This window comes from Lissotriton vulgaris, chromosome 10, assembly GCF_964263255.1.
Source record: "Lissotriton vulgaris chromosome 10, aLisVul1.2, whole genome shotgun sequence".
NCBI lineage: Eukaryota > Metazoa > Chordata > Amphibia > Caudata > Salamandridae > Lissotriton > Lissotriton vulgaris.
Window position 1 is genome coordinate 11,672,881 of NC_141698.1, and position 25,900 is coordinate 11,698,780.

Sequence of the window (25,900 nt, forward strand, 5' to 3'; positions counted from 1 at the left end):
ACCTTGATCAAGTCCAAGTCGTCTGCCCGGCACATCATCAGTTGGAAGCCCAGATGGGCCATCTCTGGGAAAAGAAGAGGAGAAACAGCAGTCATTCAACCATTGGGAGAGATAGTACACAACTGTCTCGCAGCATCACTTCCTTCAAGCTGCTCTCTGTTTACACCTGGTAAGGACAGCAGGTAAGATATACCTGAAGGATGCAGCACTCAGGACACGCTGTCACGATCGGTCACTCAAGGACCACCTGCACCCCTCAGGGAACCCCTGCTCTGTGTGACACTCCACACACACCTGATCTTGACAGCTGTAAACACACAGCACTAGGGCTCAACTGTGGCACCTGCAGAATAAATGCATCATGGTGGCAACTGGACCTCCTGGTACAGCTGCACCATGCCATGCACTCTGGGCACACATTCTCCCACTTCTGCTCAAGGTACAAGGGTCCATTACCAGTTCCTAAAGCCTTCAGCAAACTCTTTACTCTGGACCTGGCTGAAATCAAAAGACCTGCCTTGAGGAGCCCCTGGTGCCAAGACTGCTATCAGAGAACAACATACAGTTCCTTTCAGAAGGATTATTACTTTGGTATTAAAGCATAACTAATTCTTAATATTACTCTGAACAGATCGGGCAGACTTTATGCTTAAATGGGTTTATTGAAGTTTTCAATGAAACAAAACACAACATACAGAGGTAGCATGAGAATAGACATTGTGAGAATCTGGGTAAGCTGCGGGTGTAATCACAGCTCACGAGGGCCCGTCGAGAGTAGAGTGCTTGTAAAACAATGCACCTTTGTACCCCCCCCCCCCCAATATGCGGACTTCATCCCAAAAAAGCATACTCTGTAGAAAACCAAAAACAGTGACTGCCACCCCCCACTACGTCCGGTCGTTGCTGCTCCTCCCCTAATAGATCTCTTTGTGTCAAGTGTCACTATATTATGATTAGAGTGTTGGAGAGGGCTGTGGAGGTCGCCACATGTCCAGGAGGTGTAACACCCGTAAGTATTTTGGCTGAGTGAACTTATTGGATTCAGACGAAAGGAGTTTCAGAAAGTGGGCCCAAACTGTCTGAAAGGAGGTAGTGGAATTAGTCAGCGTGCTAGAGATGCGCTCAATGCCGAGAATGAACTATATCCTGTGTAGCCACCCCGTGTAGTTGGGCAAAGTGGAGGAACCCCAATGCGTCAAGACATTTTGCATCCCTGCCCCCAGTGCCATCACTATTTGACGACCCTGAATACTCTTCAGTGGGTATGTTATGCGGTTCGGAAGCCCCAGGACAACATACCCCTGGAGCCTCTGGATCTGTGTATCGAAGAGCTTGTCCACAGTGTTTGTGATCGTGGCCCAGTAGGAGAAGAGAAGTGGGCAGTCCCATAAGATGTGTAGGAGTGTGTCTTTGCCGCCGCAGCCCCTCCAACAGGCGGAGCTGCTCTGGGGATTGCCCCTGTGAAGGCGCACCGGGGTAAAGTACCCATATGTAGCAATTTTCATGGCAGATTCTATGCTAGCTACATTTCGAGCCATATGTTTCGCCCTGTAGTAGATCCCGTCCCAGTCTTTTGGTGTGAGTGCACCTCCCAGCTCCACTGAGTGACAAGAGGTGTCTCGCCACGCCGTATATGTTTTGTCCGACCAGCCGGGAGTAAAATCACCGTTACTGAACAGAGGAGTCATAGGGGACAGGAACGTGGTGAGCTTTGGAGAGACCGCCACCCAGTCCCATACAGACATCACTGATTAGTGATGGGAGATCTCATTAGGCCTGAAGGCCGCTGGGAATTCCTTAACAAGCATTTACAATGCAATGGTTTTGCCTTTGTTAAAGTTAGAGCTATTGGCATTGCTCTTGACATTATTTTTATTTATGTTTTTTTTTAACAAATAAATGGCATTGTCATTTACAATGCCACTAGCTTTATCTCTCGCAAATGACACACACAAACACACACAGAGCCCCCACACACACACACCGAGCCCCCCACACACACACAGCCCCCCACACACACAGCCACAAAGAGCCCCCCACACACACACAGCCACACAAAGCCCCCCACACACACAGCCACACAAAGCCCCCCACACACCCACACAGAGCCTTCCACACACACCCACACAGCACAAGCAGGCAACAGGGGCACACGGAGGCACAAGCAGGCAACAGGGGCACACGGAGGCACAAGCAGGCAACAGGGGCACACGGAGGCACAAGCAGGCAACAGGGGCACACGGAGGCACAAGCAGGCAACAGGGGCACACGGAGGCACAAGCAGGCAACAGGGTCACGAAAACAAGCACAAGCAGGCAAAAGGGTCACAAGCAGGAATTGTAATTTAGACGGGGCTGAAGTGGAGAACGGTCAGTAGGGAAGTAGTGCGGCTGGTGCAGTGGTACCAGGCCGAAAGGTGAGAGGGGCTGTCTGCACCCCAGTTTGGACAGTTTCCACTACCTAACAGGGATTGGTGGGAGGGGGGCGTACTTCTTGCTTGCTTTAGGGCTGTTACTTCGGGGACGCAGTGCACGCTCTTGCCTGCTGCCTGCTGCCACCGGGACACGACAACAGGCAGGGAGAGGACAGAGAAGCCAGAGGAACATGTGTAGCCTCAAAAAACAATGCACCAGGCTTATAAGACGGCAGAGCAGCATGTGTGGCATCAAAAAACAATGCAGCAGTCTTACAAGACAGCAGAGCAGCCAGAGGAACACGAGTAGCCTCTAAAACAATGCACCAGACTTACAAGACAGCAGAGCAGTATGTGTGGCATCAAAAAACAATGCAGCAGTCTTACAAGACAGCAGAGCAGCCAGAAGAACACGAGTAGCCTCTAAAACAATGCACCAGACTTACAAGACAGCAGAGCAGCATGTGTGGCATCAAAAACAATGCAGCAGTCTTACAAGACAGCAGAGCAGCCAGAGGAACACGAGTAGCCTCTAAAACAATGCACCAGACTTACAAGACAGCAGAGCAGTATGTGTGGCATCAAAAAACAATGCAGCAGTCTTACAAGACAGCAGAGCAGCCAGAAGAACACGAGTAGCCTCTAAAACAATGCACCAGACTTACAAGACAGCAGAGCAGCATGTGTGGCATCAAAAACAATGCAGCAGTCTTACAAGACAGCAGAGCAGCCAGAGGAACACAAGTAGCCTCTAAAACAATGCACCAGAGCAGCCACAGGAACATGTGTGCCTCAAACACAAAGGGCTTATTGCCACTAATTACAAACATTTTAATGAAAGATTTTGGCAGTATGGATGCAACAAATAAATAAACAAAAACTTTGTTTTAGACAGACATCAGATCAAGCAGTGGGTCAAAGAATTTGCTTTACAAACTACTATTGTACAGTAGGATCCGCAGGTCTGCGCACATTCACTACAATTATCACGTAGTCCAAGTGCCCCTGACCCGGAGTCAACTGAATTTCTTGAAGTTAAAAAAATCTCAATACTTGAATCACCCACTATTGGAATGTACAAATAACTGTTTACTTTTGTGCAACAATATATTCAATGCAACTCAAAGATCACCATATTTGCAGCATCTATTGTATTTTTAACTCTTGACAATCACTTAAGCTAGCACATAATGTGTATTTGCAGCTCTTAAGCACTGGCAAAATCAATATGCCTCGGCTCTGTGACTGAGATCCATCAGCTTGGTCACTGGCTTTTTGTAATGCCGTACAGTGGGGTAATTTCCCCTCAATGCTGTGCAATATGGTTACAAAACAATAAGTGTGATGACACGACTGACATGTCATTCTGGTGATATGTGTATCACGACCCATGCAGGTACCTTGTCAAAGTATAGAGATTCGGCTTTAGGCAGACTCCTATTGTTGTGTTCTATGTCTGGAAGGAATAACAGAAAACGCACACAGGTACCTAAATACTGGTCAGGTCATGTCACATGATGGGTGAGGCCTACAATATTAGTTTACATGTTTTAAGCCACCCTTAATTACATAGGCCATGCCTCTTGGATAGGATTCCTTGCAGGTCACCCAAAGCACTGCTCCAAAGAGTGACCGAGGGCTTACCTGACCAGGCCTCCATGTTGCTGCATGTAGATGCTTTCCTTGCCTTCACCCGCACAGATCTCCGAAGCAGAGGTATCCACAGTGCAAAGAACCAGACGCAAGTCTGAGGAGGTTGATGGCACCGGATCCACACCATAAATGTACACACAACCTCTCCTGACGTCCTCCAGTAGCCATTCTCCGGCCGACCTAATCAGCGGGAGGAGGGCGGGAACAAACACGGACAGCGGGAGGGGGGCGGGAAAAAGACAGCGGGAAAGTATTTACCTACATTCCACATTAAAGCTCTGTCGGGCTGTTTGTATGATTAAGGTAGACGGCGAACAGCATAATGTACACCTCTGCCAGCAAAGGGAACGCGATGCCCTGCTCCTGAAAGTGGTTCTGTCCTAGCCTGAAAAAACCCTCAATCTTCATCCGTCAGCGAAAACGATCAACAACCTCCCTCACTCTACAGCCCGCTAATGCCCTCATTTCCGTGGGTACTGAAGGGGCCATGAAGCTGCCTTCTGTGCTTACCACCGCTTGGAAAGCGGGAGGGGGACGGCGGGAGGAGGGACACGGAGAACTTTGAAACTCGGGACTTCCGGCTTGCTTGCAGCCCGGCCGGACCAGATTCGGGGGCGTTCCCGGCTTTTGGCTGACGTCGCGTGACGTCGGCAAAAGCCAAAGAATCTCGGGAACGCCCCCGTGTCTGGTCCGGCATTGACGGACAGGCCCCTCGTCCAATGGCTAGCCTCCATTTATGGAGCTAGCCAATCGGAGGAGGGGGCGTATCCCGACCCACACACACAACTCAAGAGGTTTTTTTGGCACATGCGCAAAAGCGCATGGCCAGTCAAAACCTAAAAAGGATGCAATATTTCCTGCTGTGCAAGACTATCTTTCTCAAAACGGAAGACAAACTTTAATTAGTCCAAAACTGCCAGTCACAGAAAGGATTATTTACTTTTCATATAGTAAGACCAGTTCTTTACAAAGGTTGTTTCTTTATGTATAATAGGTTAGTAACAACTCTCCTTAACCAGAATAAGATTATTTTCAAGTATCCCTCTCAGATCGTCTTAGAACGACTATTTTACTTTCAGCAGATCATTCTGCTACATGACACGTAAAATGAGAGAGCATGTGCACTTGGCAGCACAACAGCTATGTATAAAAGAGGACAGCACTAGTACTTCTCAGCAGGGCTGTTGTAATTTCAATTGGACCATAAAGGTAGGAAAGCTGAAAAAAGTTCAGCGTAGAAGCATGGGCATCTCTTAATGGGGGCATATTTTTCTTCGGGTGTATTGGACTGCACAGAAAGCTCTCAGAAGGATCCAATGATGCAATTGGGTAGTAGGAATGCCATATTTTAATTGAGCAGTACTTGCATCCCTCAGTGTTTCTGCTTTACACGTAATGTGACAGCATAAGTACCTTTTGTCAAGGCTTTTATACTTTATTGGGGCAGTGACAGCATGTCTCACCGTGCCGGCTGTCCTTTTAATGTGTAATGTTTAAATTGACTTCTTCTCAGCAGGGTGGGTTTAATGAGCTAATACTTGCACCCCCCAGTAGGGCTTCTGTCATTTAAATGGGCAGTAAATGTAGTTCTTAGCAGCACTGCTAGTATTATCATTATTAATTGGGCAATAATGGGTGAAAGGGTCACTGCCAGCACTTCCTAAGAAGACTGCTTTGATTTCACTGGGAGAGTGTCAGCACTTGTCAGCAGGGGTCCTACACTTTAAGAGAACTAAGCCAGCCGCTCGTCTGTTCCGAAATCCCACAGTTTTAACTGGACAGCAGCAGCCCGTCTCGGAAGCGTGGCTCTGCTTTAAATGGGACACCGCCAGATCCAGCACTTCAATGATGGGCTGCCGACCGGACAGGCAGGTCTCCAATGAAATACAGCACTTCACTTCTCAGCAGCAGAGACAAACTACTTGTGGGAATCCCTGGAAAGGGTGCCTTGCGCGTAATGTGACTGTTGGGCGCGTCTCTGCAAGCACTTGTACATTTACTGGAGTGGTGTCATCACTCACTGGACAATTTCTGCCCTGCTGGGGAGGTAGTTCTTACTCAAATTACTCAAATCATAGTAGTACCTAGGTTTTTTATTCCAAGTACTGTCATTTTAACCAGGCCTGTGACTGAACACCTGATTACTATTTACTAGTCAATGGCTATATACTGCCACTGTCCTAACCTCATTCTCCGTATCCCATCCAGGCACTGCAGTGTACCACAGGCTGCACCTACCATGCACACGGTGAGGTAGAAATGGTGTCCATGTAGAGGATAGCAGAAACTTCTGCATTAAACTATACTCAATATTCAGTACACTAGATGGGTACATCAGACATTAAAGGAATACTTAGTTAGAATAATTTAAGAGGGCTCTGGAGGGATGCGTAAATCGTTGATACTGATAGAAAAACTTTTAAAAGTGCCCTCGGCGGATACAAGAGTGCTCGCTCCTCCGGCCCACACTTACTTCTCCTGGCCCTGGTCGCTGTAGCGCGAGACGAAGAGCCCGACCAGCGCCTGGCTCAGGTGGCCCCGGTAGTCCAGCTGCAGGCGGTAGCGCTGCCCGGGCCGCAGCGGCTCCTGCAGCTCCAGCACCAGGTAGTGGTGGGTGGCCGAGAGCCAGCGCCGCTCGATGCCCAGCTCCCGGCCGCGGCTCTCCCCCTGCAGCTCGAGCAGCGCAGCCCGCGTGATGTTCAGCTCCAGGCTGTGCAGCAGCAGCACGGAGCCCCGCTTCTCCGGGCCGCAGCGCAGCGTGATGTTCACCTGCCCCGAGAAGGGGAAGTTGCCCTCCGCGTCCGGCTCCAGCCGCGGCCACAGCTCCAGCTCGTAGTGCTCGGGTACCAGTGACAAAAGGGCGGGGGGGGGAGGAGACCACGGCAGGGAAAGTAAACAACGGCCGACCTAATCAGCGGGAGGAGGGCGGGAACAAACACGGACAGTGGGAGGGGGGCGGGAAAAAGACCACTGCAGGGAAAGAAAACAACGACCGACCTAATCCTATCCGGATGACGTGGCGGAGGCTCGGCCGGCTGGGCCAATCCCAGCGCGGCCCTGGCTGGAGACACACGGCTGCTTCATTGGGGCCGGATCTCGCATGGAGCTGGGGGGCCAGGGTCGAGTCTCGGCGGCAAACTGCACCAATCTAAATTACTGCCCATAAGGCCCCCTTGGATAGTCCTCAGCCAAGCCCCCTATTTACATTGCTGGAATCAAAGTGCGAGCGGGAGGGGCGACGGCGGGAGGAGGGACACGGAGAACTTTAAAACTCACCGACTGCTTAGGCTTTCATTACCAGGCTCCGGGAGGAAGACAAGACCACACGGAGAGCGGGAGGGGGACGGCGGGAGGAGGGACACGGAGAACTTTGAAACTCGGGACTTCCGGCTTGCTTGCAGCCCGGCCGGACCAGATTCGGGGGCGTTCCCGGCTTTTGGCTGACGTCGCGTGACGTCGGCAAAAGCCAAAGAATCTCGGGAACGCCCCCGTGTCTGGTCCGGCATTGACGGACAGGCCCCTCGTCCAATGGCTAGCCTCCATTTATGGAGCTAGCCAATCGGAGGAGGGGGCGTATCCCGACCCACACACACAACTCAAGAGGTTTTTTTGGCACATGCGCAAAGCGCATGGCCAGTCAAAACCTAAAAAGGAAACCTCCCAAAGAGGTACTCCAACCAGAGCGCGGTCCTGGAAGAGCCACCTCTTTTATGATTCTGGCCTAGACCATTCCACCAGATGTCGCAGCTGGGCTGCCTTATAATAACTTAGAGATATGGTATTCCCTGCCCCCCCTGCTCGGGCTGCCTATACCCCAGTGCTTTGCTCATTCCGGGTCTCGCCCCTGCCCAGACAAACTGGTTGATGTCATGTTGCAGCGAAGTAATCGCCCCCAGGGGAGGCAGAGCTGGGAGAGTCTGAAATAGAAGGGAATAGGGAGAGCTGGTGCTTGCTCCAGGCGCCAAGGTCCCGCTTTGCTTGCTGGGCCAGTCAGGAGTAGTTCAGACAGACCTTTTGGCTCACTGACGATGCTAAATCCAACCCTAGATAGGGTATCAAGTCCACTACTCGGATGCCGTGTGTGTAGCCTTCCTGTAGTTGGAGCGAGGACGACGCCGGGTTCAGATCTAAAATAAGTGATTTCCAAACATTGACTCGGAAGCCATACACACCTCCTAAAACCTCCAGCTCTTCCATGAATGCCCGGAGAGAGACCCTCTGTTCCACCAAACGCCGCTATAACGTCGTCCGCGTAGAGACTGATTGGGTGAGTCTCTTTCCCAAACGGTATGCCCCTGATGGCTCGGTTTGCTCAGACTTTCTGCGCTAGTGGTTCGATGTACAAGGCGAAAAGAAAAGGGGACAATGGGCACCCCTGCCGGGTTCTCCTCTGGATCGTGAAGGGCAGTAATGATAAGCCATTTACCCTGATGGCAGCTGTTGGGTCATTCTAACAGTAGCCCACCCATTCCCTGAATCTCTCCCCCATGCCGAAGCTAGTCAATGTATGACCCAGAAAGCGCCAGTCTACATGATCAAAGCTTTTTCGGCATCTATCGTCAGTAGAATCGCGTCCATTTGCGTCTGGTGGGCCTTATCAATGAGGTGCAGTATCCGCTTGGTGTTATCCCCGCATTGGTGAAACTGGATAAACCCAGCCTGATCCGGCTCGATCAGGCTGAGCATGCCCGGACCCAGCCGAGCAGCAAGTATGCAGGTAAAGATCTTCAAAATAGACGTTGAGGAGCGATATTGGGCGGTATGAGCCGCATTGCTGGCAATCCTTGCCCGGCTTTGGCAAGACCACTATGGCCGCTCCCAGCTTCGTGGCAGGGATCGGAGTTTCCTTTCCAAAGGAATTAAACAGTCTCACCAGGAGCGGGGCCAGGATGTGGCACATTTTTTATAGTAAATCGCTGTGACGACCTCCTCCAACCGGATGGCGGAGTCGAGTCTTGCCGCCTGGTCAGGAGTGAGAGTGGATAAGTCGACTGAGTTGAGGTATTCCAATGGCCTAATCCGAGGCAGCGTCGGGCGTGTATAACGTTTGATAAAAGTCCCGAAAAGCCCTGGCGATGTCTTGGTCCCCTGTTATCTCCTCCCACCCGTTGCGTTGTAGCAAAGGCACCTGGGTCCACGGTCTCTGGGCTCGGAGCCTGGCAGCCAGAAGGCGACCTGTACGATCTCTCCCGAAATAGTATGAGTGTTTCAATCTGACCGCCGCATACTCCGCCCTATCAAGGTCCAGCCCTGCCAGTTGTGCCTTGGCGGCCCTCAGTTGCCTCCACACTCGGGGCTCCCCAGTTCGGCTGTGGACCCGTTCAAGCTCCCCAACCTGAGCGGACCACGCCGCACGAACTTCCTTGCGTTCTTTGTTGTCAGCCGTCGCTATGGCGATCAACTCACCACAGACCACCGCTTTCAAAGCCTCTCAGAGAGTCGTGGGCGCTATATCTGGCGTTTCATTAAGGGCCAGATAGTCCTGTATGCACTTAGTATGGGGGCCCATTTCCAACAGCATGGTCCCGGTTACTGCCTGGTCCGATAACGCGGCCGGCTCAATGTTCACGGACCCCTCCACCATTCCGATCTCCCTCGTACCAAGAAGGTAGTCAAGCCGCGCATACGATTTATGTGCATGTGAGAACAAGCATTGGAAATGCAATAGGTCTCCCACCATTAGAGTTAGTGTTTTTAGAATGGTTTATGGTTTTTTTTTGTAAATGTTTAGCATTTTTGTTTCCTGTAGCCAATGCTAAAGAATTACAAATAAAAAAAGCCATAAACATTTCTAAAAGCTCTAACTGAAATGGTCTGAGACCTATTGCACTGTGTGAGGGTGAGTGAGGGTGAGGGTGAGGGTGGGTGAGTGAGGGTGAGGGGTTGAGGGTGAGTGAGAGTGAGGGTGAGTGAGGGTGAGTGAGGGTGGGTGAGGGTGAGTGAGGGTGAGTGGTTGAGGTTGAGGGTGAGGTGTTGAGGGTGAGTGAGGGTGAGGGTGAGTGAGGTGTTGAGGGTGAGTGAGGGTGAGGGTGAGTTAGGGTGAGGGGTTGAGGGTGAGTGAGGGTGAGTGAGGGTGAGGGGGAGTAGTTGAGGCTGAGTGAGGGTGAGTGAGAGTGAGGGTGAGTGAGGGGTTGAGGGTGAAGGTTTGAGGGTGAGGGTGAGGGGTTGAGGGTGGGTGAGGGGTTGAGGGTGAGTGAGGGTGAGGGGTTGAGGGTGAGTGAGGGAAGCTTGCACTTTGCCACCAATGCATTGCCGGTTCTTTGCGTGAGGGGATACTTATACCAGTATCGTCAGTGTGGTAAAACATATATGTGCGAGGGAAGCTTGCACTTTGCCACCAGTGCTGTATCTGTTCTTTGTGTGAGGGTATACTTGTGCCAGTGTGGGCACTGTGGAAACATATTTATGTGCGAGCGAAGCTTGCACTCCTGTCACCAGTGCTGTGTCTGTTCTTTGTATGAGGGTATATTTGTACCAGTATCGTCAGTGTGGTAAAACATATATGTGCGAGGGAAGCTTACACTTTGCCACCAGTGCTGTATCTGTTCTTTGTGTGAGGGTATACTTGTGCCAGTGTGGTCACTGTGGTAAAATATTTATGTGCGAGCGAAGCTTGCACTCCTCCCACCAGTAGTGTCTGTTCTTTGTATGAGGGTATGCTTGTACCAATGTGGTAAGCCATCTATGTGTGTGGAAAACTGGCGCTCCTGCCACCAGTGCTGTGTCTGTTCTTTGTGCGAAGGTACTTGAAACTACTGTCATTCTTGTTAATGTTCGCTGTGCTATGGAAGTCTGCACTCATTCCAGTTCTCTGTCTGTTTTGTGTGAGAGAATATGTGTGTCGCTGCTGTCAGCACTGTAACTGATTAGTGTGTGAAAAAAACGTGCACTTTTCATACCAGTGCTGTATCTGTTCCTTGCGTGATGGTACTTGCACAAGAGGGGACATGGTTGTAAACTGTCTCTGTGTGAGGAAAACGTGCACTCCTGCCACCAGTGCTGTTTCTGTTCGTTGTGTGAGGGTACTTGAAACACTGCTGTATTTCTTGTGAATGTTCACAGTGCAATAAAAGTGTGCACTCCTTCCATATCTGTTTTGTGTGAGAGGATATGTGTACCACGGTTGTCAGCACTGTAACTGAGTTGTGTGTGAAGGAAGCTTGCACTTTCCCTACCAGTGCTGTATCTGTTCTTTGAGTACGTCTCCTGCCACCAGAGGTGTCTGCTCTTCGTACTGAGGGTTTTGAGATGCTATCAGTATTGTAAATGATCCCTATGAGGTGCACGTTTTCCCTCAGTCGATAGTGCTGTCAGTATTGTAACTGATCTGTGAGGGATGTTTGTGATCGCTTTTGCACACGCTGCCTTAGCGAAGGTAAATAAAACAATTGTTCACTTTTCAAAAGCTAAAACTATTGGCTCTGTCTGCGTGTGCATTACATACAATAGCCTTTAAATTGCTTTAATGGCGTTGCTCAAATTGCCTGGGTGCGAAGTGCAGAAACCCAGGAATTCGAGAAGTGCGTCATACATGACATGGAGCCACTAGGGACATATGCAGATATAGGATATGGTTCTAACATTGGAAGCGGGTGCTGTTTTGTGCTTGTATAAATGTTGACCCGGTTCAGCTCTTCGCATCACGTTACAGAACTGGAACACAGAAAGAGCCGAGTCCGAGTTACTGAATATAAAAATAAAGAAACAGGCCGTGGCAATGTGTTTTTCAAGCCCTGGTGCCGGGACAAGCCCAGGCGTGTCCGTGGGTGCGAAGTCTTGTGACGTCTTCAGCGCGGGAATCCCCGAGCAGGGAAGAATGAATGACAGATAAGGAATGCCCGGGGAGATCCAAAACAAACAGGCCCCGTGTACCTTGCATAGCGGACAAAAAATAGCATTTTCGGGATTCTTTCTATTCAAGTTGCAGACAGACGGTCGGTGTTTATGCAGCCAACACCGGGGCAGGCTGGGGGCTGGGAGAGGCAGTAGCTATGGAGGCCCAAAAGAAAGCCGTGGAGTGGAGAGCGGGCGGGCAGAGAGAGTGAGGGGGCGGAGCGGGGGTGTGTGAGGAGTGCGGGAACAGACGGGAGGGGAGGAGAGTAGGAGGAGGAGTAGGGGGGTGTGGGAGGACCCGGTTCAGCTCTTCGCATCACGTTACAGAACTGGAACACAGAAAGAGCCGAGTCCGAGTTACTGAATATAAAAATAAAGAAACAGGCCGTGGCAATGTGTTTTTCAAGCCCTGGTGCCGGGACAAGCCCAGGCGTGTCCGTGGGGGCGAAGTCTTGTGACGTCTTCAGCGCGGGAATCCCCGAGCGGGGAAGAATGAATGACAGATAAGGAATGCCCGGGGAGATCCAAAACAAACAGGCCCCGTGTACCTTGCATAGCGGACAAAAAATAGCATTTTCGGGATTCTTTCTATTCAAGTTGCAGACAGACGGTCGGTGTTTATGCAGCCAACACCGGGGCAGGCTGGGGGCTGGGAGAGGCAGTAGCTATGGAGGCCCAAAAGAAAGCCGTGGAGTGGAGAGCGGGCGGGCAGAGAGAGTGAGGGGGCGGAGCGGGGGTGTGTGAGGAGTGCGGGAACAGACGGGAGGGGAGGAGAGTAGGAGGAGGAGTAGGGGGGTGTGGGAGGACCCGGTTCAGCTCTTCGCATCACGTTACAGAACTGGAACACAGAAAGAGCCGAGTCCGAGTTACTGAATATAAAAATAAAGAAACAGGCCGTGGCAATGTGTTTTTCAAGCCCTGGTGCCGGGACAAGCCCAGGCGTGTCCGTGGGGGCGAAGTCTTGTGACGTCTTCAGCGCGGGAATCCCCGAGCGGGGAAGAATGAATGACAGATAAGGAATGCCCGGGGAGATCCAAAACAAACAGGCCCCGTGTACCTTGCATAGCGGACAAAAAATAACATTTTCGGGATTCTTTCTATTCAAGTTGCAGACAGACGGTCGGTGTTTATGCAGCCAACACCGGGGCAGGCTGGGGGCTGGGAGAGGCAGTAGCTATGGAGGCCCAAAAGAAAGCCGTGGAGAGGAGAGCGGGCGGGCAGAGAGAGTGAGGGGGCGGAGCGGGGGTGTGGGAGGAGTGCGGGAACAGACGGGAGGGGAGGAGAGTAGGAGGAGGAGTAGGGGGGTGTGGGAGGAGTGCGGGAACAGACGGGAGGGGAGGAGAGTAGGAGGAGGAGTAGGGGAGGCACGGCCTAGCGGCCGTGCAATCAAGAAGTGAGGGGGCGGGAGAGTAGGCAAGGCAGGCGGCTGGGGCCATGTGCACGCGCTTTTAAGCTCAATGCGCATGCGCATTGAGCTTAAAAGTCACGGGCACTGCAAGGAATCGCCACGATTCCTTGCAAGTTGGATAAAGAGTCGATGAGCCCCCATAGTCTCGCTTGCTCGATGCGCATGCGCATCGACAGGCGAGACCTAAAAAGGTATATTGAGAGGAATTCTGGTGAGCCTCTCGCCAGAAATCCACGAGACCCATGTCCTCGAGCCAAAGCCGGGAGCTCCCCGCTCTGAGAGCATGTGGACTGTGCTCTATCTTTGCTTGAATCCATTACTAGATTCAGGCCCCCCCCCCCCCCCCCCCCCCCCCATCCCCCCCCCCCCCCCCTGATGAGGGTCATGCGATTCTGGGAAGTCAGTGCATCTGTTAAGGCCCTCTTAAGGAAGGCCTTCTGCCCAGAGTTGGGGGCATACAATGAGCCAAGCACCATAGTGTGGGGGCTGAAACGTATTGTGTAAACCAACAGTCTCCCCTTCTTCTCCCCCGAAGAGAAGTATTGATGTGGGAATCCTCAAGATCAGGGCGATGTTGGTCCCAGACTAAGAGAGGAGTCTCCTGCAGGAGGCACACGTCTGCCTCTGCATGCTCCAAGGACAGTATGGCCTTCTGTTTGACTGGGTTGTTGAGCCCTTTGACATCGAGCGTAATGTTCTTCACCTCCTTAGTGACCATGCCCAACAGGAGCCCCGCTTGCTAATGTGTCCCCAGAGATATGTGCCTCTCCCCAATGCGAAGGTGGTCCCAGTCTCGCATGAGGGAGATGAGCGTGCATGAGTAGGAGCCGAAAGCCATCAGAGGTATGTATAGCGGCCAGTCTGAGAGTCAGACCACGGGGATACCGGGCTCCCAGAGCCCCATCTGCAACGTTGACTACACAAACTACCGGACCACCAGCCCCCCCACCCAAACCCCAACCCAACCAGGACCCAACATCCCTGCCCACAAACTTACCCCATCCCGGAACCCAACCCAACCCACCCCATCCCTCCCTAACCCCAACCGCCAATACCCCAGGTTCAGTCAATGTCCCCTGCCCAACATCCAAAGACGAGGGCATGTGGAAAGCAGAAATCGAGGCGAGTATGTGGCCCAAGCAGCCCGGACCCCCCTCCACGAACCCCCATCCCCGGCCAATGCAATATCAATGCCACTTTATCCCCCCCCCACAGAGTCAGGAGGAAGCCATCGAAGTGGTGTCCTTCAGGACGGCATCAAGAGCCGCCTGCCTCTCTTGTGCCATAGTGTTTAAATCGGGCGTAGTTCCAGGCTGGGAGTGTGTCTGCGGCCTACCCATTGCCAACCATCTCCAGAGGGCCTCTGTGTGCGGCTCGGCGAGCCCTCCGTGCTCCGTGGCTCCAGGCGAGAACCTTGCAAGCCTCTTGGAGGAACAAAGTTGGCAGAGCTTGCCATTCCATTTAAATATGAGGCGGAAGGGATGGCCCCAGGACTATACCACTCCCTGTCCCCTCAGGTGTGCAGTCACGTCTTTGAAAGCTTTTCTCCGCTGGAGGGTGATGGAAGCTAAGTCCTGGTACAGGGCCTCTGGGCTGTTTCGTGCGGGCCTCCTGTAGGATACACTCCTTCAGGGGAAAATCTGGGAGGAAGGCTAGGATGTCCGGGGGAGGGGGTGGCCCGTGCCTCTGCAGGCCCACCTGGTGTGCCCTGTCGATGCGAATCTCAAAGTCTTGCGGTTCACCCAAAATGTCCCTGAAGAGACCCTGGAGATAGTGAGCCATGTCTGCCCATTCCGCCTTCGAAGGGACCCCTCGAACGCGAATGTTGTTCTGCTTGGAGAGGATATGCAAGTCCTCCGCATGCGCCTGCAGGTCAATCTGTTGGTCATGTAGACAAAGAACCTCTTGCTGGAGCTGTTCGATCTCCTCCCCTTTGGTCAGCTCCTTTTCCTCGATGGTCGCGACTCTCCCCCCCATTTTCGTCGACGTCCGTCGGATCTCTCGCACTTCGCCTGCCACCTCGCTTTTGAGCGTGTGGAAGTCCTCACGTAAGACATTGAACAGTGATTCAAGGAAGAAGCGAGCGATTAGGCATCTCTGTCTTCTGAGTCCTCACGGATTGTCGAAGCGGGGGGTGTTTTACCGCCTTTGTCCGCTGTCGGGGGTCCCTTGGTGAGCATCTCCTTCAAGGATCTCTCTCCCTTCTTCCGGACCGATGCCATCGAAGAGTCGCCCCCCTTGGAGTGGACGGTCACAGCACCTGTCGTGCTCCTGGAGCGCATGGGCTGCGCCAGAGGTTGCTAGTGTCAGTGGTGTTGTGGCCTTGCTGTGGTAGTCCGTGGTGAAAGGGTTTAACAGCCTCCCTCGTAGCTCTGCCAGTGGTTTGAGACTGGGCGCCTGGCTAAGCTCTAACTGGAAGAAAGTTGTACTCAAGGAGGTCCCCCTCGCCGCACGTTCGGTACAAGGGTCCTCATAGGCTGATTTTGTGACTCAGTCGGTCTGCAAGTCGCCCCACGGAACTCTCTGCCCACAGCCGCTCCAGTGTAGGTCAAGGCACTCGGCCCCCCTCCGTTGACTCATCTCTCGACCCCGGTGAGCGCGGGGGCAGCTGTCTCTCCACACTTCCTGTCCCGCCGTCTCCGAGAAGGGAGAAGGGGCCGCCCACAGTCCAACGGGTTGCCCCTGGTCACACTAGTGCCTGCCCGTGTGTTGCCTCAATCCCTTCTCATGGCGGCCCTGCCACATCCCTTCTAGGCATATGTATTCGCGCACCCTCCTGATGTCGTGTCCACTTGGGGCCTGTACCGCCGAGCGTGGACTCCCTGGTTGTATCGAAGAAGGCCTAGGTAGGCCTGCGCACTGCGCGCTCACGCCACCTGTGCACGCGAAGTCTGCTTTCAGCAATGATGGGGGCTCTCCCCCTCTTCAGCGCGCCCTCCTGCTGGTGAGGCCTCGAGTATTGGGGCTGAGAGTCGCCACTGCCTTGGAATCACCGGGGCTGGGTGCTGCTCCCCGGGCGCTGTCCCAGCAGGGGTCCCCATCGCTGCCGCTCCGCAGCTCTGAATTCGTGCAATGTAGGCCCTGAGGCCGCGTGCTCGATTTGGCTGCTATCCCGGCAGAGGCCTCTGTTGCGCCGCCCCGCTACTCCCCGCTGGGCCACGCTTCGAGTCGCTGCTGGGGGGGGGGGTCACATACCGTAGCTCTGGGTGCCTCTGCGATCCTCCACGCCCTTACCGCTGCCTTGGCGCCACACCCGACCCGCCCGTTCAGACGTTATGTCGGGACTCGGGTCTGGGCGCCATTTTCGCCGCGGCGGTCAAATCGCCTGCGGTTCCCGCTCAGTTAATGCAGCAGCTGCTGGCACCCTCCGCTGCTTTGCTATCTTGCCTTGAGGCTTGTCCCCAGCAGGGGCGCGTGTCTGGGGGATTTGCTGGGGATTTCGGACGGTGACAGGGTCCGGGAACGATGAGCCTCAGGGCTATGTGACCGTCTAGATCCCCATCTTGGCCACGCCCCGATCGAGCAGACTTTAAATGTTCATCAAAATCTTTCATGTATTTTGGACCTGGACAATAAACTCCCAGCTATGACCGGTAAGATCCACCAATCTCTTTGCAGACAAGGATAATCCCATCACTATCCACACTGCTTAAGGTAAGAGGACTGTAGGTTCCTCCACTGCCCCTGGACACTAATTAACGTTATCCCTTAGGAGTGAGGCGTGCTTGGCTCTGTTATCCAGAAGCCATTGCTTACGGTCAAGAGCGATCCCTTGTCTAGCTCATGATTTGACACAGATCACCATCACTATCTCTGCTAAGCTAAGCATGAGATGGGGACTCCATTACTATCAAGCATTGGCAAAGCCAATAGGTTTTGCCCATGCAAGATCTATTGGCTTAGTCATGGTTTTCTTTTTTTTCTTAAATGCTGCACAGCAATGTGAGCTTAAAGAAAAAAACAAAGCAATACGATCACATTATAGCATGGTATTTTCTTACCTTAAGCTATGCACACACAACAAGTTAAAATTGTTTTTTCCCAATACTTAATATGCAGTTTATATCAATGAACAAATGCTCATAGCGTTTACCAGAGTGTCAAAGTGTAGCTAGCCAGACACTGAGCTGAGCTGAGCTGATGACTTTGGAGCTGGGGAATCAGGCCTGAGTCTCGGCATTGGCGCAACATCCTGTGATTCTGGGCAAATCGCTTAATCTCCCAGAGCCTGTAAAATGAATATATCCTTCTTTCTGTAATGTAACTGGCACTCATACAAAGCACTCCAAGTCCTTCCAATGGACTTTGTGCTATGAAAAACTAGCAAGGATGGAGATAGGAGGGAGGCAACTAGCGACGGGGTGGGAAGGGGCATGCAGTGTCATAAGCGATGGGATGGGATGGACAGGCACGCAACGAATTTGGAAGGGGCCTGTGTCGAAGAGGCATGCAGCAATGGAAGTGAGGTGGTTCGGGTATGAACGGAACAGAATGCTGACACTGGAAAGTAAAAAAAAAAAAAAAAAAAGTATATATATATATATATATATATATATATATATATATATATATATATATATATATATATATATATATATATATTCCAACAACTTCTCCTTTTTTTTTTTTTTATATATATATATTTCTCTCGAACTTCCTGCACAGCACCGTGAAGGAATGACAAGCCGCACCAGCCGGGTAAGTTCCAAGGTATTCTTTATTTGGGCACAAAGAAGACGCGTTTCGAGCACACAGGCTCTTGGTCACATTATATATATATATAGTCACAGGTGAAAGCTTAAGTATGCAGTCTTCACGCCACATGAGGTTGCCACGCAGGCAAGCACAGCGCAGGTAAGTGCCATGCAAGCCCTTTTAATAATACTTTACCACGTGGTACTTTACCATGCAGGTTGGATTTTTTTTTTTTTTATACGTCATATTTATTATTTCAGTTAAAAACAAAAAAGGGTTACAGGATGGGTAAGAGTTGAGGGTGGTAAGGGAGGGGAGTGGTAAAGGGAGGTAAGGATTTTCTAGGGTTCATAGGCGGGCAAGGGGTTATTAAGGTTCAGCAGTGGGTATAGGTAAAGGGAGGTAAGAGTTTTTTTAGGGGTTATGGGTATATACACTTAGGAGATTTTTAGGGTTATGGGGTAGGAAGAGGCAATGTTTTTTTTTTTTTAAGAGTTCAGGGGTAGTTTGAGATAACAGAAGATAAGTGTTTTGAAGCATTCAGTGAGGGAAGGGATCAAGTCAAGTTAGGGGTTTGAAAACAAAATTGAGGTTTGAGGGGTTAAAAAGGAAAACAAAACATTTTTTAAAAGGGGGGGTTGGGAAGGTGAACCTTCAAAATATATATATAATCCCCAATAAAATGAAATTAATTTCTGACAATACCAATAGCATTCGTGGTAAAGCCTTGTGTGGTATTAAAAACGGGTTGTAAACGACAAAGCATTGTAATGCCTGCAGGGTAAAGGCCTGCGTGGTATTGAAATGTATTGTAAATGCCAAAGTACTGTGATGCCTGTAGGGTAAAGGAATGCGTGGTAAAGGCATGCGATGTAAAGATCTGTGTGGTAAATGCATGCGATGTAAAGACCTGTGTGGGAAAGGCATGCGATGTAAAGATCTGCGTGGGAAAGGCATGCGATGTAAAGATCTGCGTGGGAAAGGCATGTGAGGGAAAAGCATGTGTGGGAAAAGCATGTGTGGGAAAAGCATGTGTGGGAAAAGCATGTGTGGGAAAAGCATGTGTGGGAAAAGCATGTGTGGGAAAAGCATGTGTGGGAAAGACATGTGTGGGAAAAGCATGTGTGGGAAAGACATGTGTGGCCTCCACCTTCCGCTGTACCAAAGCATACAACAAGAACAACAAACTTTGGTGCAAATTCTCTTGAGCCAGTGGTTTTGTTCTTCCCAATATTTAAGAAACAGAAACTACTCTTGGGTGGATATTGACATATGGTTGCTGCTTCGCATTGTGGTGCTGTGTACGCTTTTAGAACTGCACACCCCTTCAGCGTACAGGAATGTAATAATAGTCATTTACTCTGAGGATCTTTAAAGCTGTGGGCATGAAATAACCTGGACCTGGGTTGTCAATGATCGAAGGAGAACGAAATGCAAGACAGTGAGGGGTCTGCGCTGCTGTTCTTATTCGCCCACTTCATTTCAGTTTCAGAAGGCGCTGCACCTCCATGATTAAGGAAGAAAACACCTGACTAATTAAGAAGCCCTGCCTATGGTGGTGCAACACGATGAATCACACCAGCCAGTCTTCTCTGCTCCAGTTCACAGAAGGACTTTGGAAAAGAGGAACTAACAAGGGGTCACATTCTTGATCTCCATCGTGCAACAACTTCATGTCTCACTAGATAGACCCAGGATTCCCGGAAGGTGACAGTGCGCTCTATAAGTGCTGAAATGAAATTAAATAGAACATTTTCAGAACTCCAGTCTGAAATGTATCTACTATTTTAGGATTGCTCTTAATATTCAACACCTTTTAAAATCCTTTAATATTTGCGGTTGTAGAAATTACCTCTCATGAGCGATTTACTACATACAGGTCTGCTTGGGATAATTTATAACCTTGAGGATGATTATTATAAACCAGAGCGTTCAAGGTGTGATCTCTCAAAACTGATTACAATAGAAGCTCGCTCGAAACTGAAGGGTCTCTGTAGACTCGATTAGATAAAGAGGCGGAAGGTCTAATAGTAGGCGGAGAAGAAGAAGGCAACATCAAGTCCCACAAGGAACTGGGACACACAGAGACACACACCCTGCTCAGTCAGGATATTCTGTAGCTCTGGTGAGAGGCACAGGAGCCACTCTTAACATCCATTGCCACAAACAACACCACTTATCAGATGTGTGCATAGTTACATTAATCAAGAAACAAAATGATGCCTTTCCTAACAAAACTTCCTTGTTTATGGTGAGCACAGGTGGGGAATGACTGTATGTCAGGAGAACATCACCCTTTGGAGTCAAGCATACCCACGTGCAAATTTAAGTTATGTCAGGGAAAACAAAAAAATTGCTTGCCCTAGTTGCTACCAACAATTTTCCAAATGCAACTGGATAACAGCACTTTGGCAATCGTTCATGGGTAACTTGTTCAAGAAGTCATTATCAATAATATAGAGCTGTACTGCCCGTTGTTCGGTCGTTCAAAACACAATATGGCCCTACTACTGAAGGGGATCTCGCTTGGCAGTTCAGGATGGACAATTCCCATGAGGAGCAGGGTCAGAACTGATTTGCATAATGTGGGCCTCTGTCTAGAGTGGTACAGTGGGCAAAACACGATGATTTGGAGTGCTACCATCCAGAGTGATTGAGTAGTTTAGAGTATTGACAAGCATTCTTTCCACCACATTTTGCTTGTTTGATGGAACACTCTAAGTGGCCAAGTGTACGCCCAAATGTGGGTCCTTTTCTCCCTGAGATAAAGTATCCAAGCTATAACTCAGAGACGAGACCCAAACTAGTCTTGGGTTGCTTGTGTTACCTTATGTAGAGGTGGGAGGAATTTGCAAAATTGCCCTTCGCAAACTTCAGCGAAACGGCAAAAAATCTCGGAATTGCGAGTGTTTGCAGAGATTTTAGGGGGCGGGGCTTCTTTGCGAGTTCATAGTGCTTTTCCTACACTACAGCTGCGTAAAGGGCCAGAAGAGTTGTCTCTCCAGTGTTCAGGTGTGTGTAACTTTGCCATCGCGCCGAAGGGCCCGGGGTGCCTCGAGTGAGCTGTCCATCATAGTGTGTAAAGGGCGGGAAGACGGTGCACACCGCTAGTGTGAGGGGCAGGGCCAAACGGGCGGGCTTCTATGAGAGTTCACATGCCTCTTGTGTTTGTAAAAGGTCAGAGCCCGATCAGAGCAGCAGATGAGGAGAAAGAAGCTCCTGGTCACAGGAACTGGATGGGGATTGCACTTGTGAAAGTCAAGGACGCAAAGGCCTCCATCAAGCATCGCAGCTAATTTTCGACGGTAGGTATGGGGAGAAAGCACACGTGCCCAGCCTCGACAAAGCTCACAATTTTTTTGGGTTGATTAATGAGTTACTGAATTTGAGCTTCAGCTCGGGCACCTGTAAGTGCTTCCTGTTGAAGTTTAATTTTTGTGACAGGAGCATCATGCCAGAATGAATCCTGCCCTCCATATTTATCCAAGAAGACACCACCGTTTTGTGCGATACCTGTACTCAACTGGAGTACTTCCTACTGGCTAATCAGTGCTACCTCGTTGGGTAAATGTATAGTGCTTTTCCTGCACTACAGCTGCGTAGGGCCAGAAGAGTTGTCTCCAGTGACCATGTGTGTGTAACTTTACCATTGTGCCGAAGGCCGCCAGGGTCCCTTGAGTGAGCTGTCCATCCTAGTGGGTAAAGGGCAGGAAGACTGTGCACACTCATAGTGTGTGGGGCGGGGCCAAACGGGCGGGCTTCTATGCGAGTTCACATGCCTCTTGTGTTTATAAAAGGTCAGAGACCGATCAGAGCAGCAGATGAGGAGAAAAAAGCTCCTGGTCACAGGAACTGCACGGGTATTGCGCTCGTGAAAGGCAAGGATGCAAAGGACTCTATCAAGCATCATAGCTAATTTTCGACTGTAGATACGGGGAGAAAGCACACCTGCCCAGCCTCGACAAAGCTCACGATTTTTTGGGGCAGATTAATGAGTTACTGAATTTGAGCTGCAACTCGGGCACCTGCTTCATTTATATCCGTAAGGGCTTCCCGTTTAGGTTTAATTTTTGTGACTGGAGCACTGTGCCAGAAAGAATCCTGCCCTGCATATTTATCCAAGAAGACGCCATCGTTGCAATACAATTTCCGTTCCGCCGCGGATCGCAGAAGTTTTGACATTTTTGCGTGGAACTCGTAAATGCCGAATTTGCGCAAATTCTGCGAGCAGAACGGAATTTTCCACCCACCCCTAACCTTATGGAGGGGGCCTTGCCTGGCAGATCATTATGGGCTGTTCCCTAAAGAAACAGAGCCTCTGTCTAGAGTGGCACAGTGGGTGAAACATGTGATTTTGACGGCTACCTAAAGCAGTCGGCAGAGATTCATACTATGTGCAAGCTTTCTTTCCAACACCTTTTTGTGTTTGCCATTTGCTTTTGCATAGCCCCCTGAGCTATCAGACAGGCGAGCTGCTGGTTGCATTCCCTGGCTTCCATAGTTTGCCTCTGCTCTTGGGGCAGGCTTCGTTCTAAACAGGAGCATGCAGCCTATCTGCAGCCCCCGCGTCTGGAATGTAGGGGCCTGCAAACCTGGAGCATCTGCTGGGAGTCCAGGGCTAGTGTAAGCTGCGGCATCTTCAGGAGATTGAACTAATTAACACGGCAGGGCACAACAAAACATCAATCACTAACACTTATAGTATGAACATGCTATGAACCACTGCACTGCTATTATATTCGGAGCGAGGGAGCTGCGAGGACCAGTGCATGAATCCTCAAATGTTGCGCATTGAGGTCACCAAGGTCTCTTGAAGGGAGTGAGAGAGAAGGTATACCTTTAATTTTCACATCGGCCTGGGACTCCTTCAGACAAGAAAACTGATCCTGGAGTGGTGGGCAAATCCTGCAACAAAGGAAAGGCATTGTTACGAGAAAGGCGGTACATCAAACTGAAGAGGAGAAGGAGCAGTGTTAGGAGAGAAACACACAAGTAGAATGCAGAGCGACCTATGTGAAAAGATAAAGAGCAAACAAGACGTGCAGCAGAAGGGGGAAGAGCAGGAAATGGTGGGAGAAGACACAATTACTAGACAGGGTCCCATGTTTCTCAGAGGAGAAAAAAATAAGCTTACAACAGTAGTATGAAAAGAGGGGCCTCTATACATGAACACTGTGGAGGGGGAAAGACGTGTGCTGCAAGAAAGAGACAACTTGCACTGTACTACAAGAGAGGTCTCTCATTCTGCTACGAGAACACACTCACTGTACAACGAAACTGGGCTTACACAAAGTAAAAAATTCAATCCTGCACTGTGCTACAAGTACAGACTCATATTGTACAGTTAGAGAGGACTTGCACTGGAGAAGCAACAGCAGAACTGCACTGTGGTAAGAGTTTGGACTTGCCAGCTCTACTAGACTTGACCCTGATCGAGAGCAGAGCTGCACTGCGCTTCGAGAGAGCTGCACTGCGCTTTGAGAGAGCTGCACTGCGCTTTGAGAGAGCTGCACTGCGCTACGAGAGAGAGACGCACTGCGCTATGAGAGAGAGGCGCACTGCACTACTAGAGAAACTGGCTCTACGAGAGAAAGCTGCACTGTGCTACTAGAGAAGGCTGCACCCCGGTACGAGAGCAGAGCCGCACTCCGCTACGAGAGCAGAGCCGCACCCCGCTACGAGAGCAGAGCCGCACCCCGCTACGAGAGCAGAGCCGCAGCCCGCTACGAGAGCAGAACCGCAGCCCGCTACGAGAGCAGAGCCACACTGCACTACCATAGCAGAGCCGCACTGTACTACAGTGACAACCGGATTCGGGTCCGAGGTAGCGACGGTAGCCTCACGCCCTGAGTTGTTACCAGGAGCGGTGGGTAGTCCTCCCGATTGCATACAGGTGTTTACCAAATATCCCTCTAGTGCCTACCAAAAGTATTACACAGGTATACGTTGGTTGTATCGTTCCAATTATATTGGCAATTTTTTGTGTTAGTTTTTACTCACTTATATTTTGCAGTAGTAGTAACAATCAGGTCCTGAGGAAGGCCAAGATCGATTCATGATCAAGATTGGCTCAAACATGCAGACCCTCTTATTGCTTTGACCAGCGCTCGCACACATTTTATTTGACCGCGTATACCCTGCTTTTAATTTTTGACACCAAGGGATACCTAATAAACGTATTCTCTCCAATTTTAATCACTCACTTTACACACTACATTACGCACTTTCACCACACTGTTCCATGCTCCAGCGATCTTCGGAGATCTAGCCACCGGATCATACTAAAACATCTGCAAACTTCTCCTAAACACGTGCTAGGAATCGTAGCTCCTTGGCTGCAGTAGGTTGCAGCCAAGAGGAGATCCCAAATGATGAAGCATGCCACCTCAGTGGGAGATGGGATTCCGTCCTCTTAAATAGGACTCCCCTAGCTTACATTTCCCTGTTGGATCGCCTGTCTGTCTGTTGCATTGCCCTGTCTGTACTCTTCTAAGAGACCCACGTATTCCACATGCACAGATCTACCCTGGACTCTTACCGTGTGCAGATCCACTCCAGGATGTCGAGGCGGTGCACAGATGGGGTGCAGAACAGCTCCAGCATGGTCTCCGGCTCGGTTAGGAACAGGCCCTCCACTGGGGGACAATCCAACTCCTGCAACATAAAGAGCAGCTTGTAAGTCAAGAAACCTCACACTTAAAATTGCATTGCCCACACTATTTTAAACACCCAGAGGATACAGCACACATAGGCATGCCTCAGCTCACTCTATCGATCACCTATAAAAAATAATCATATGCAACATCGACTCCCTGCGCTCCCATGGAGGTGGTGGTGGGAGGTGCTCTTCACTCACAGGCAAATATAATCTGGTGGCAAATTTAGATATCATACTCTGGTTACAGTCTGGTAGGGCAGATGAGTGTACTGGTAAGGTACTTGGAAGGTAAGGCAAGTTTGTTGAAAATGAGCTCTGCACCACCTCAGTACTCTGGCAAGACACGTGGGCACACGCTATATATTGCAGTTATATTGAGATAGCTCTTATTATCCCTCACAACGCATCAAAGCACTTTTTTGCAAGTAGCACACTACTCTGGAATCCAAAGAGGATGAGTGGTGGGTTGGTATAGAGAAATTTGAGTTTGTTTGAGCAGTGGACGTACGTGCATAATGTATTTATAAATATTACACCATGCAAAGATTCCTCCTATTATATTTGACATGGGGTCTGTGTAACCAATGAATGCCTAGTTCAGCAATGGAATTCTCTCATATGAGGACTGCTTTCCAGTCAAATGCCCGAGTAACAACAGAACTCTATCATAGGTGGACTCCTCCCCAATCAAATGCCCGAACAATAACAGAAGTACCTCATAGGTGGACTCCTCCCCAATCAAATCAAATGAGCGAAAAACAACAGAACTAGGACTGCTCCCGAATCAAATGCCTGAGCAACAACAAAGCTACCTCATAGGTGGACTCCTCCCCAATCAAATGACCGAACTACAACGGAACTACCTCAAAAGGTGGACTCCTCACCAATCAAATGACCGAACTACAACGGAACTACCTCAAAGGTAGACTCCTCCCCAATCAAATGCTCGAACAACAACGGAACTACCTCAAAGGTGGACTGACCACGCAATCAAATGCCTGAGCAACAACGGAACTACCTCATAGGTGGACTCCTCCCCAATCAATTGTCCGAACAACAAATCTACCTCATAGGTGGACTCCTCCCCAATCAAATGCCGAAACAACAACGGAACTACCTCATAGGCGGACTCCTCCCCAATCAATTGCCCGAACAACAACAACAAACCTACCTCATAGGTGGACTCCTCCCCAATCAAATGCCCGAACAACAACGGAACTACCTCATAGGTGGACTGACC

At 50.4% G+C, this 25,900-nt stretch overlaps 1 protein-coding gene across 1 annotated transcript in view; it reads right to left on the reverse strand.

Annotated features, from left to right (window-relative positions):
- HAUS7 (HAUS augmin like complex subunit 7) overlaps positions 1-25,900 on the reverse strand; it is a 104,085-nt gene that overhangs the window by 68,993 nt on the left and 9,192 nt on the right. Inside the window, exons 2-4 of the mRNA XM_086940199.1 lie at positions 24,541-24,656; positions 22,840-22,907; positions 3-64 (exon numbers count right to left, since the gene is read on the reverse strand). Coding sequence (XP_086796325.1) covers positions 3-64; positions 22,840-22,907; positions 24,541-24,656 — 246 coding nt within the window. The remainder of the gene's footprint in view (positions 1-2; positions 65-22,839; positions 22,908-24,540; positions 24,657-25,900) is intronic.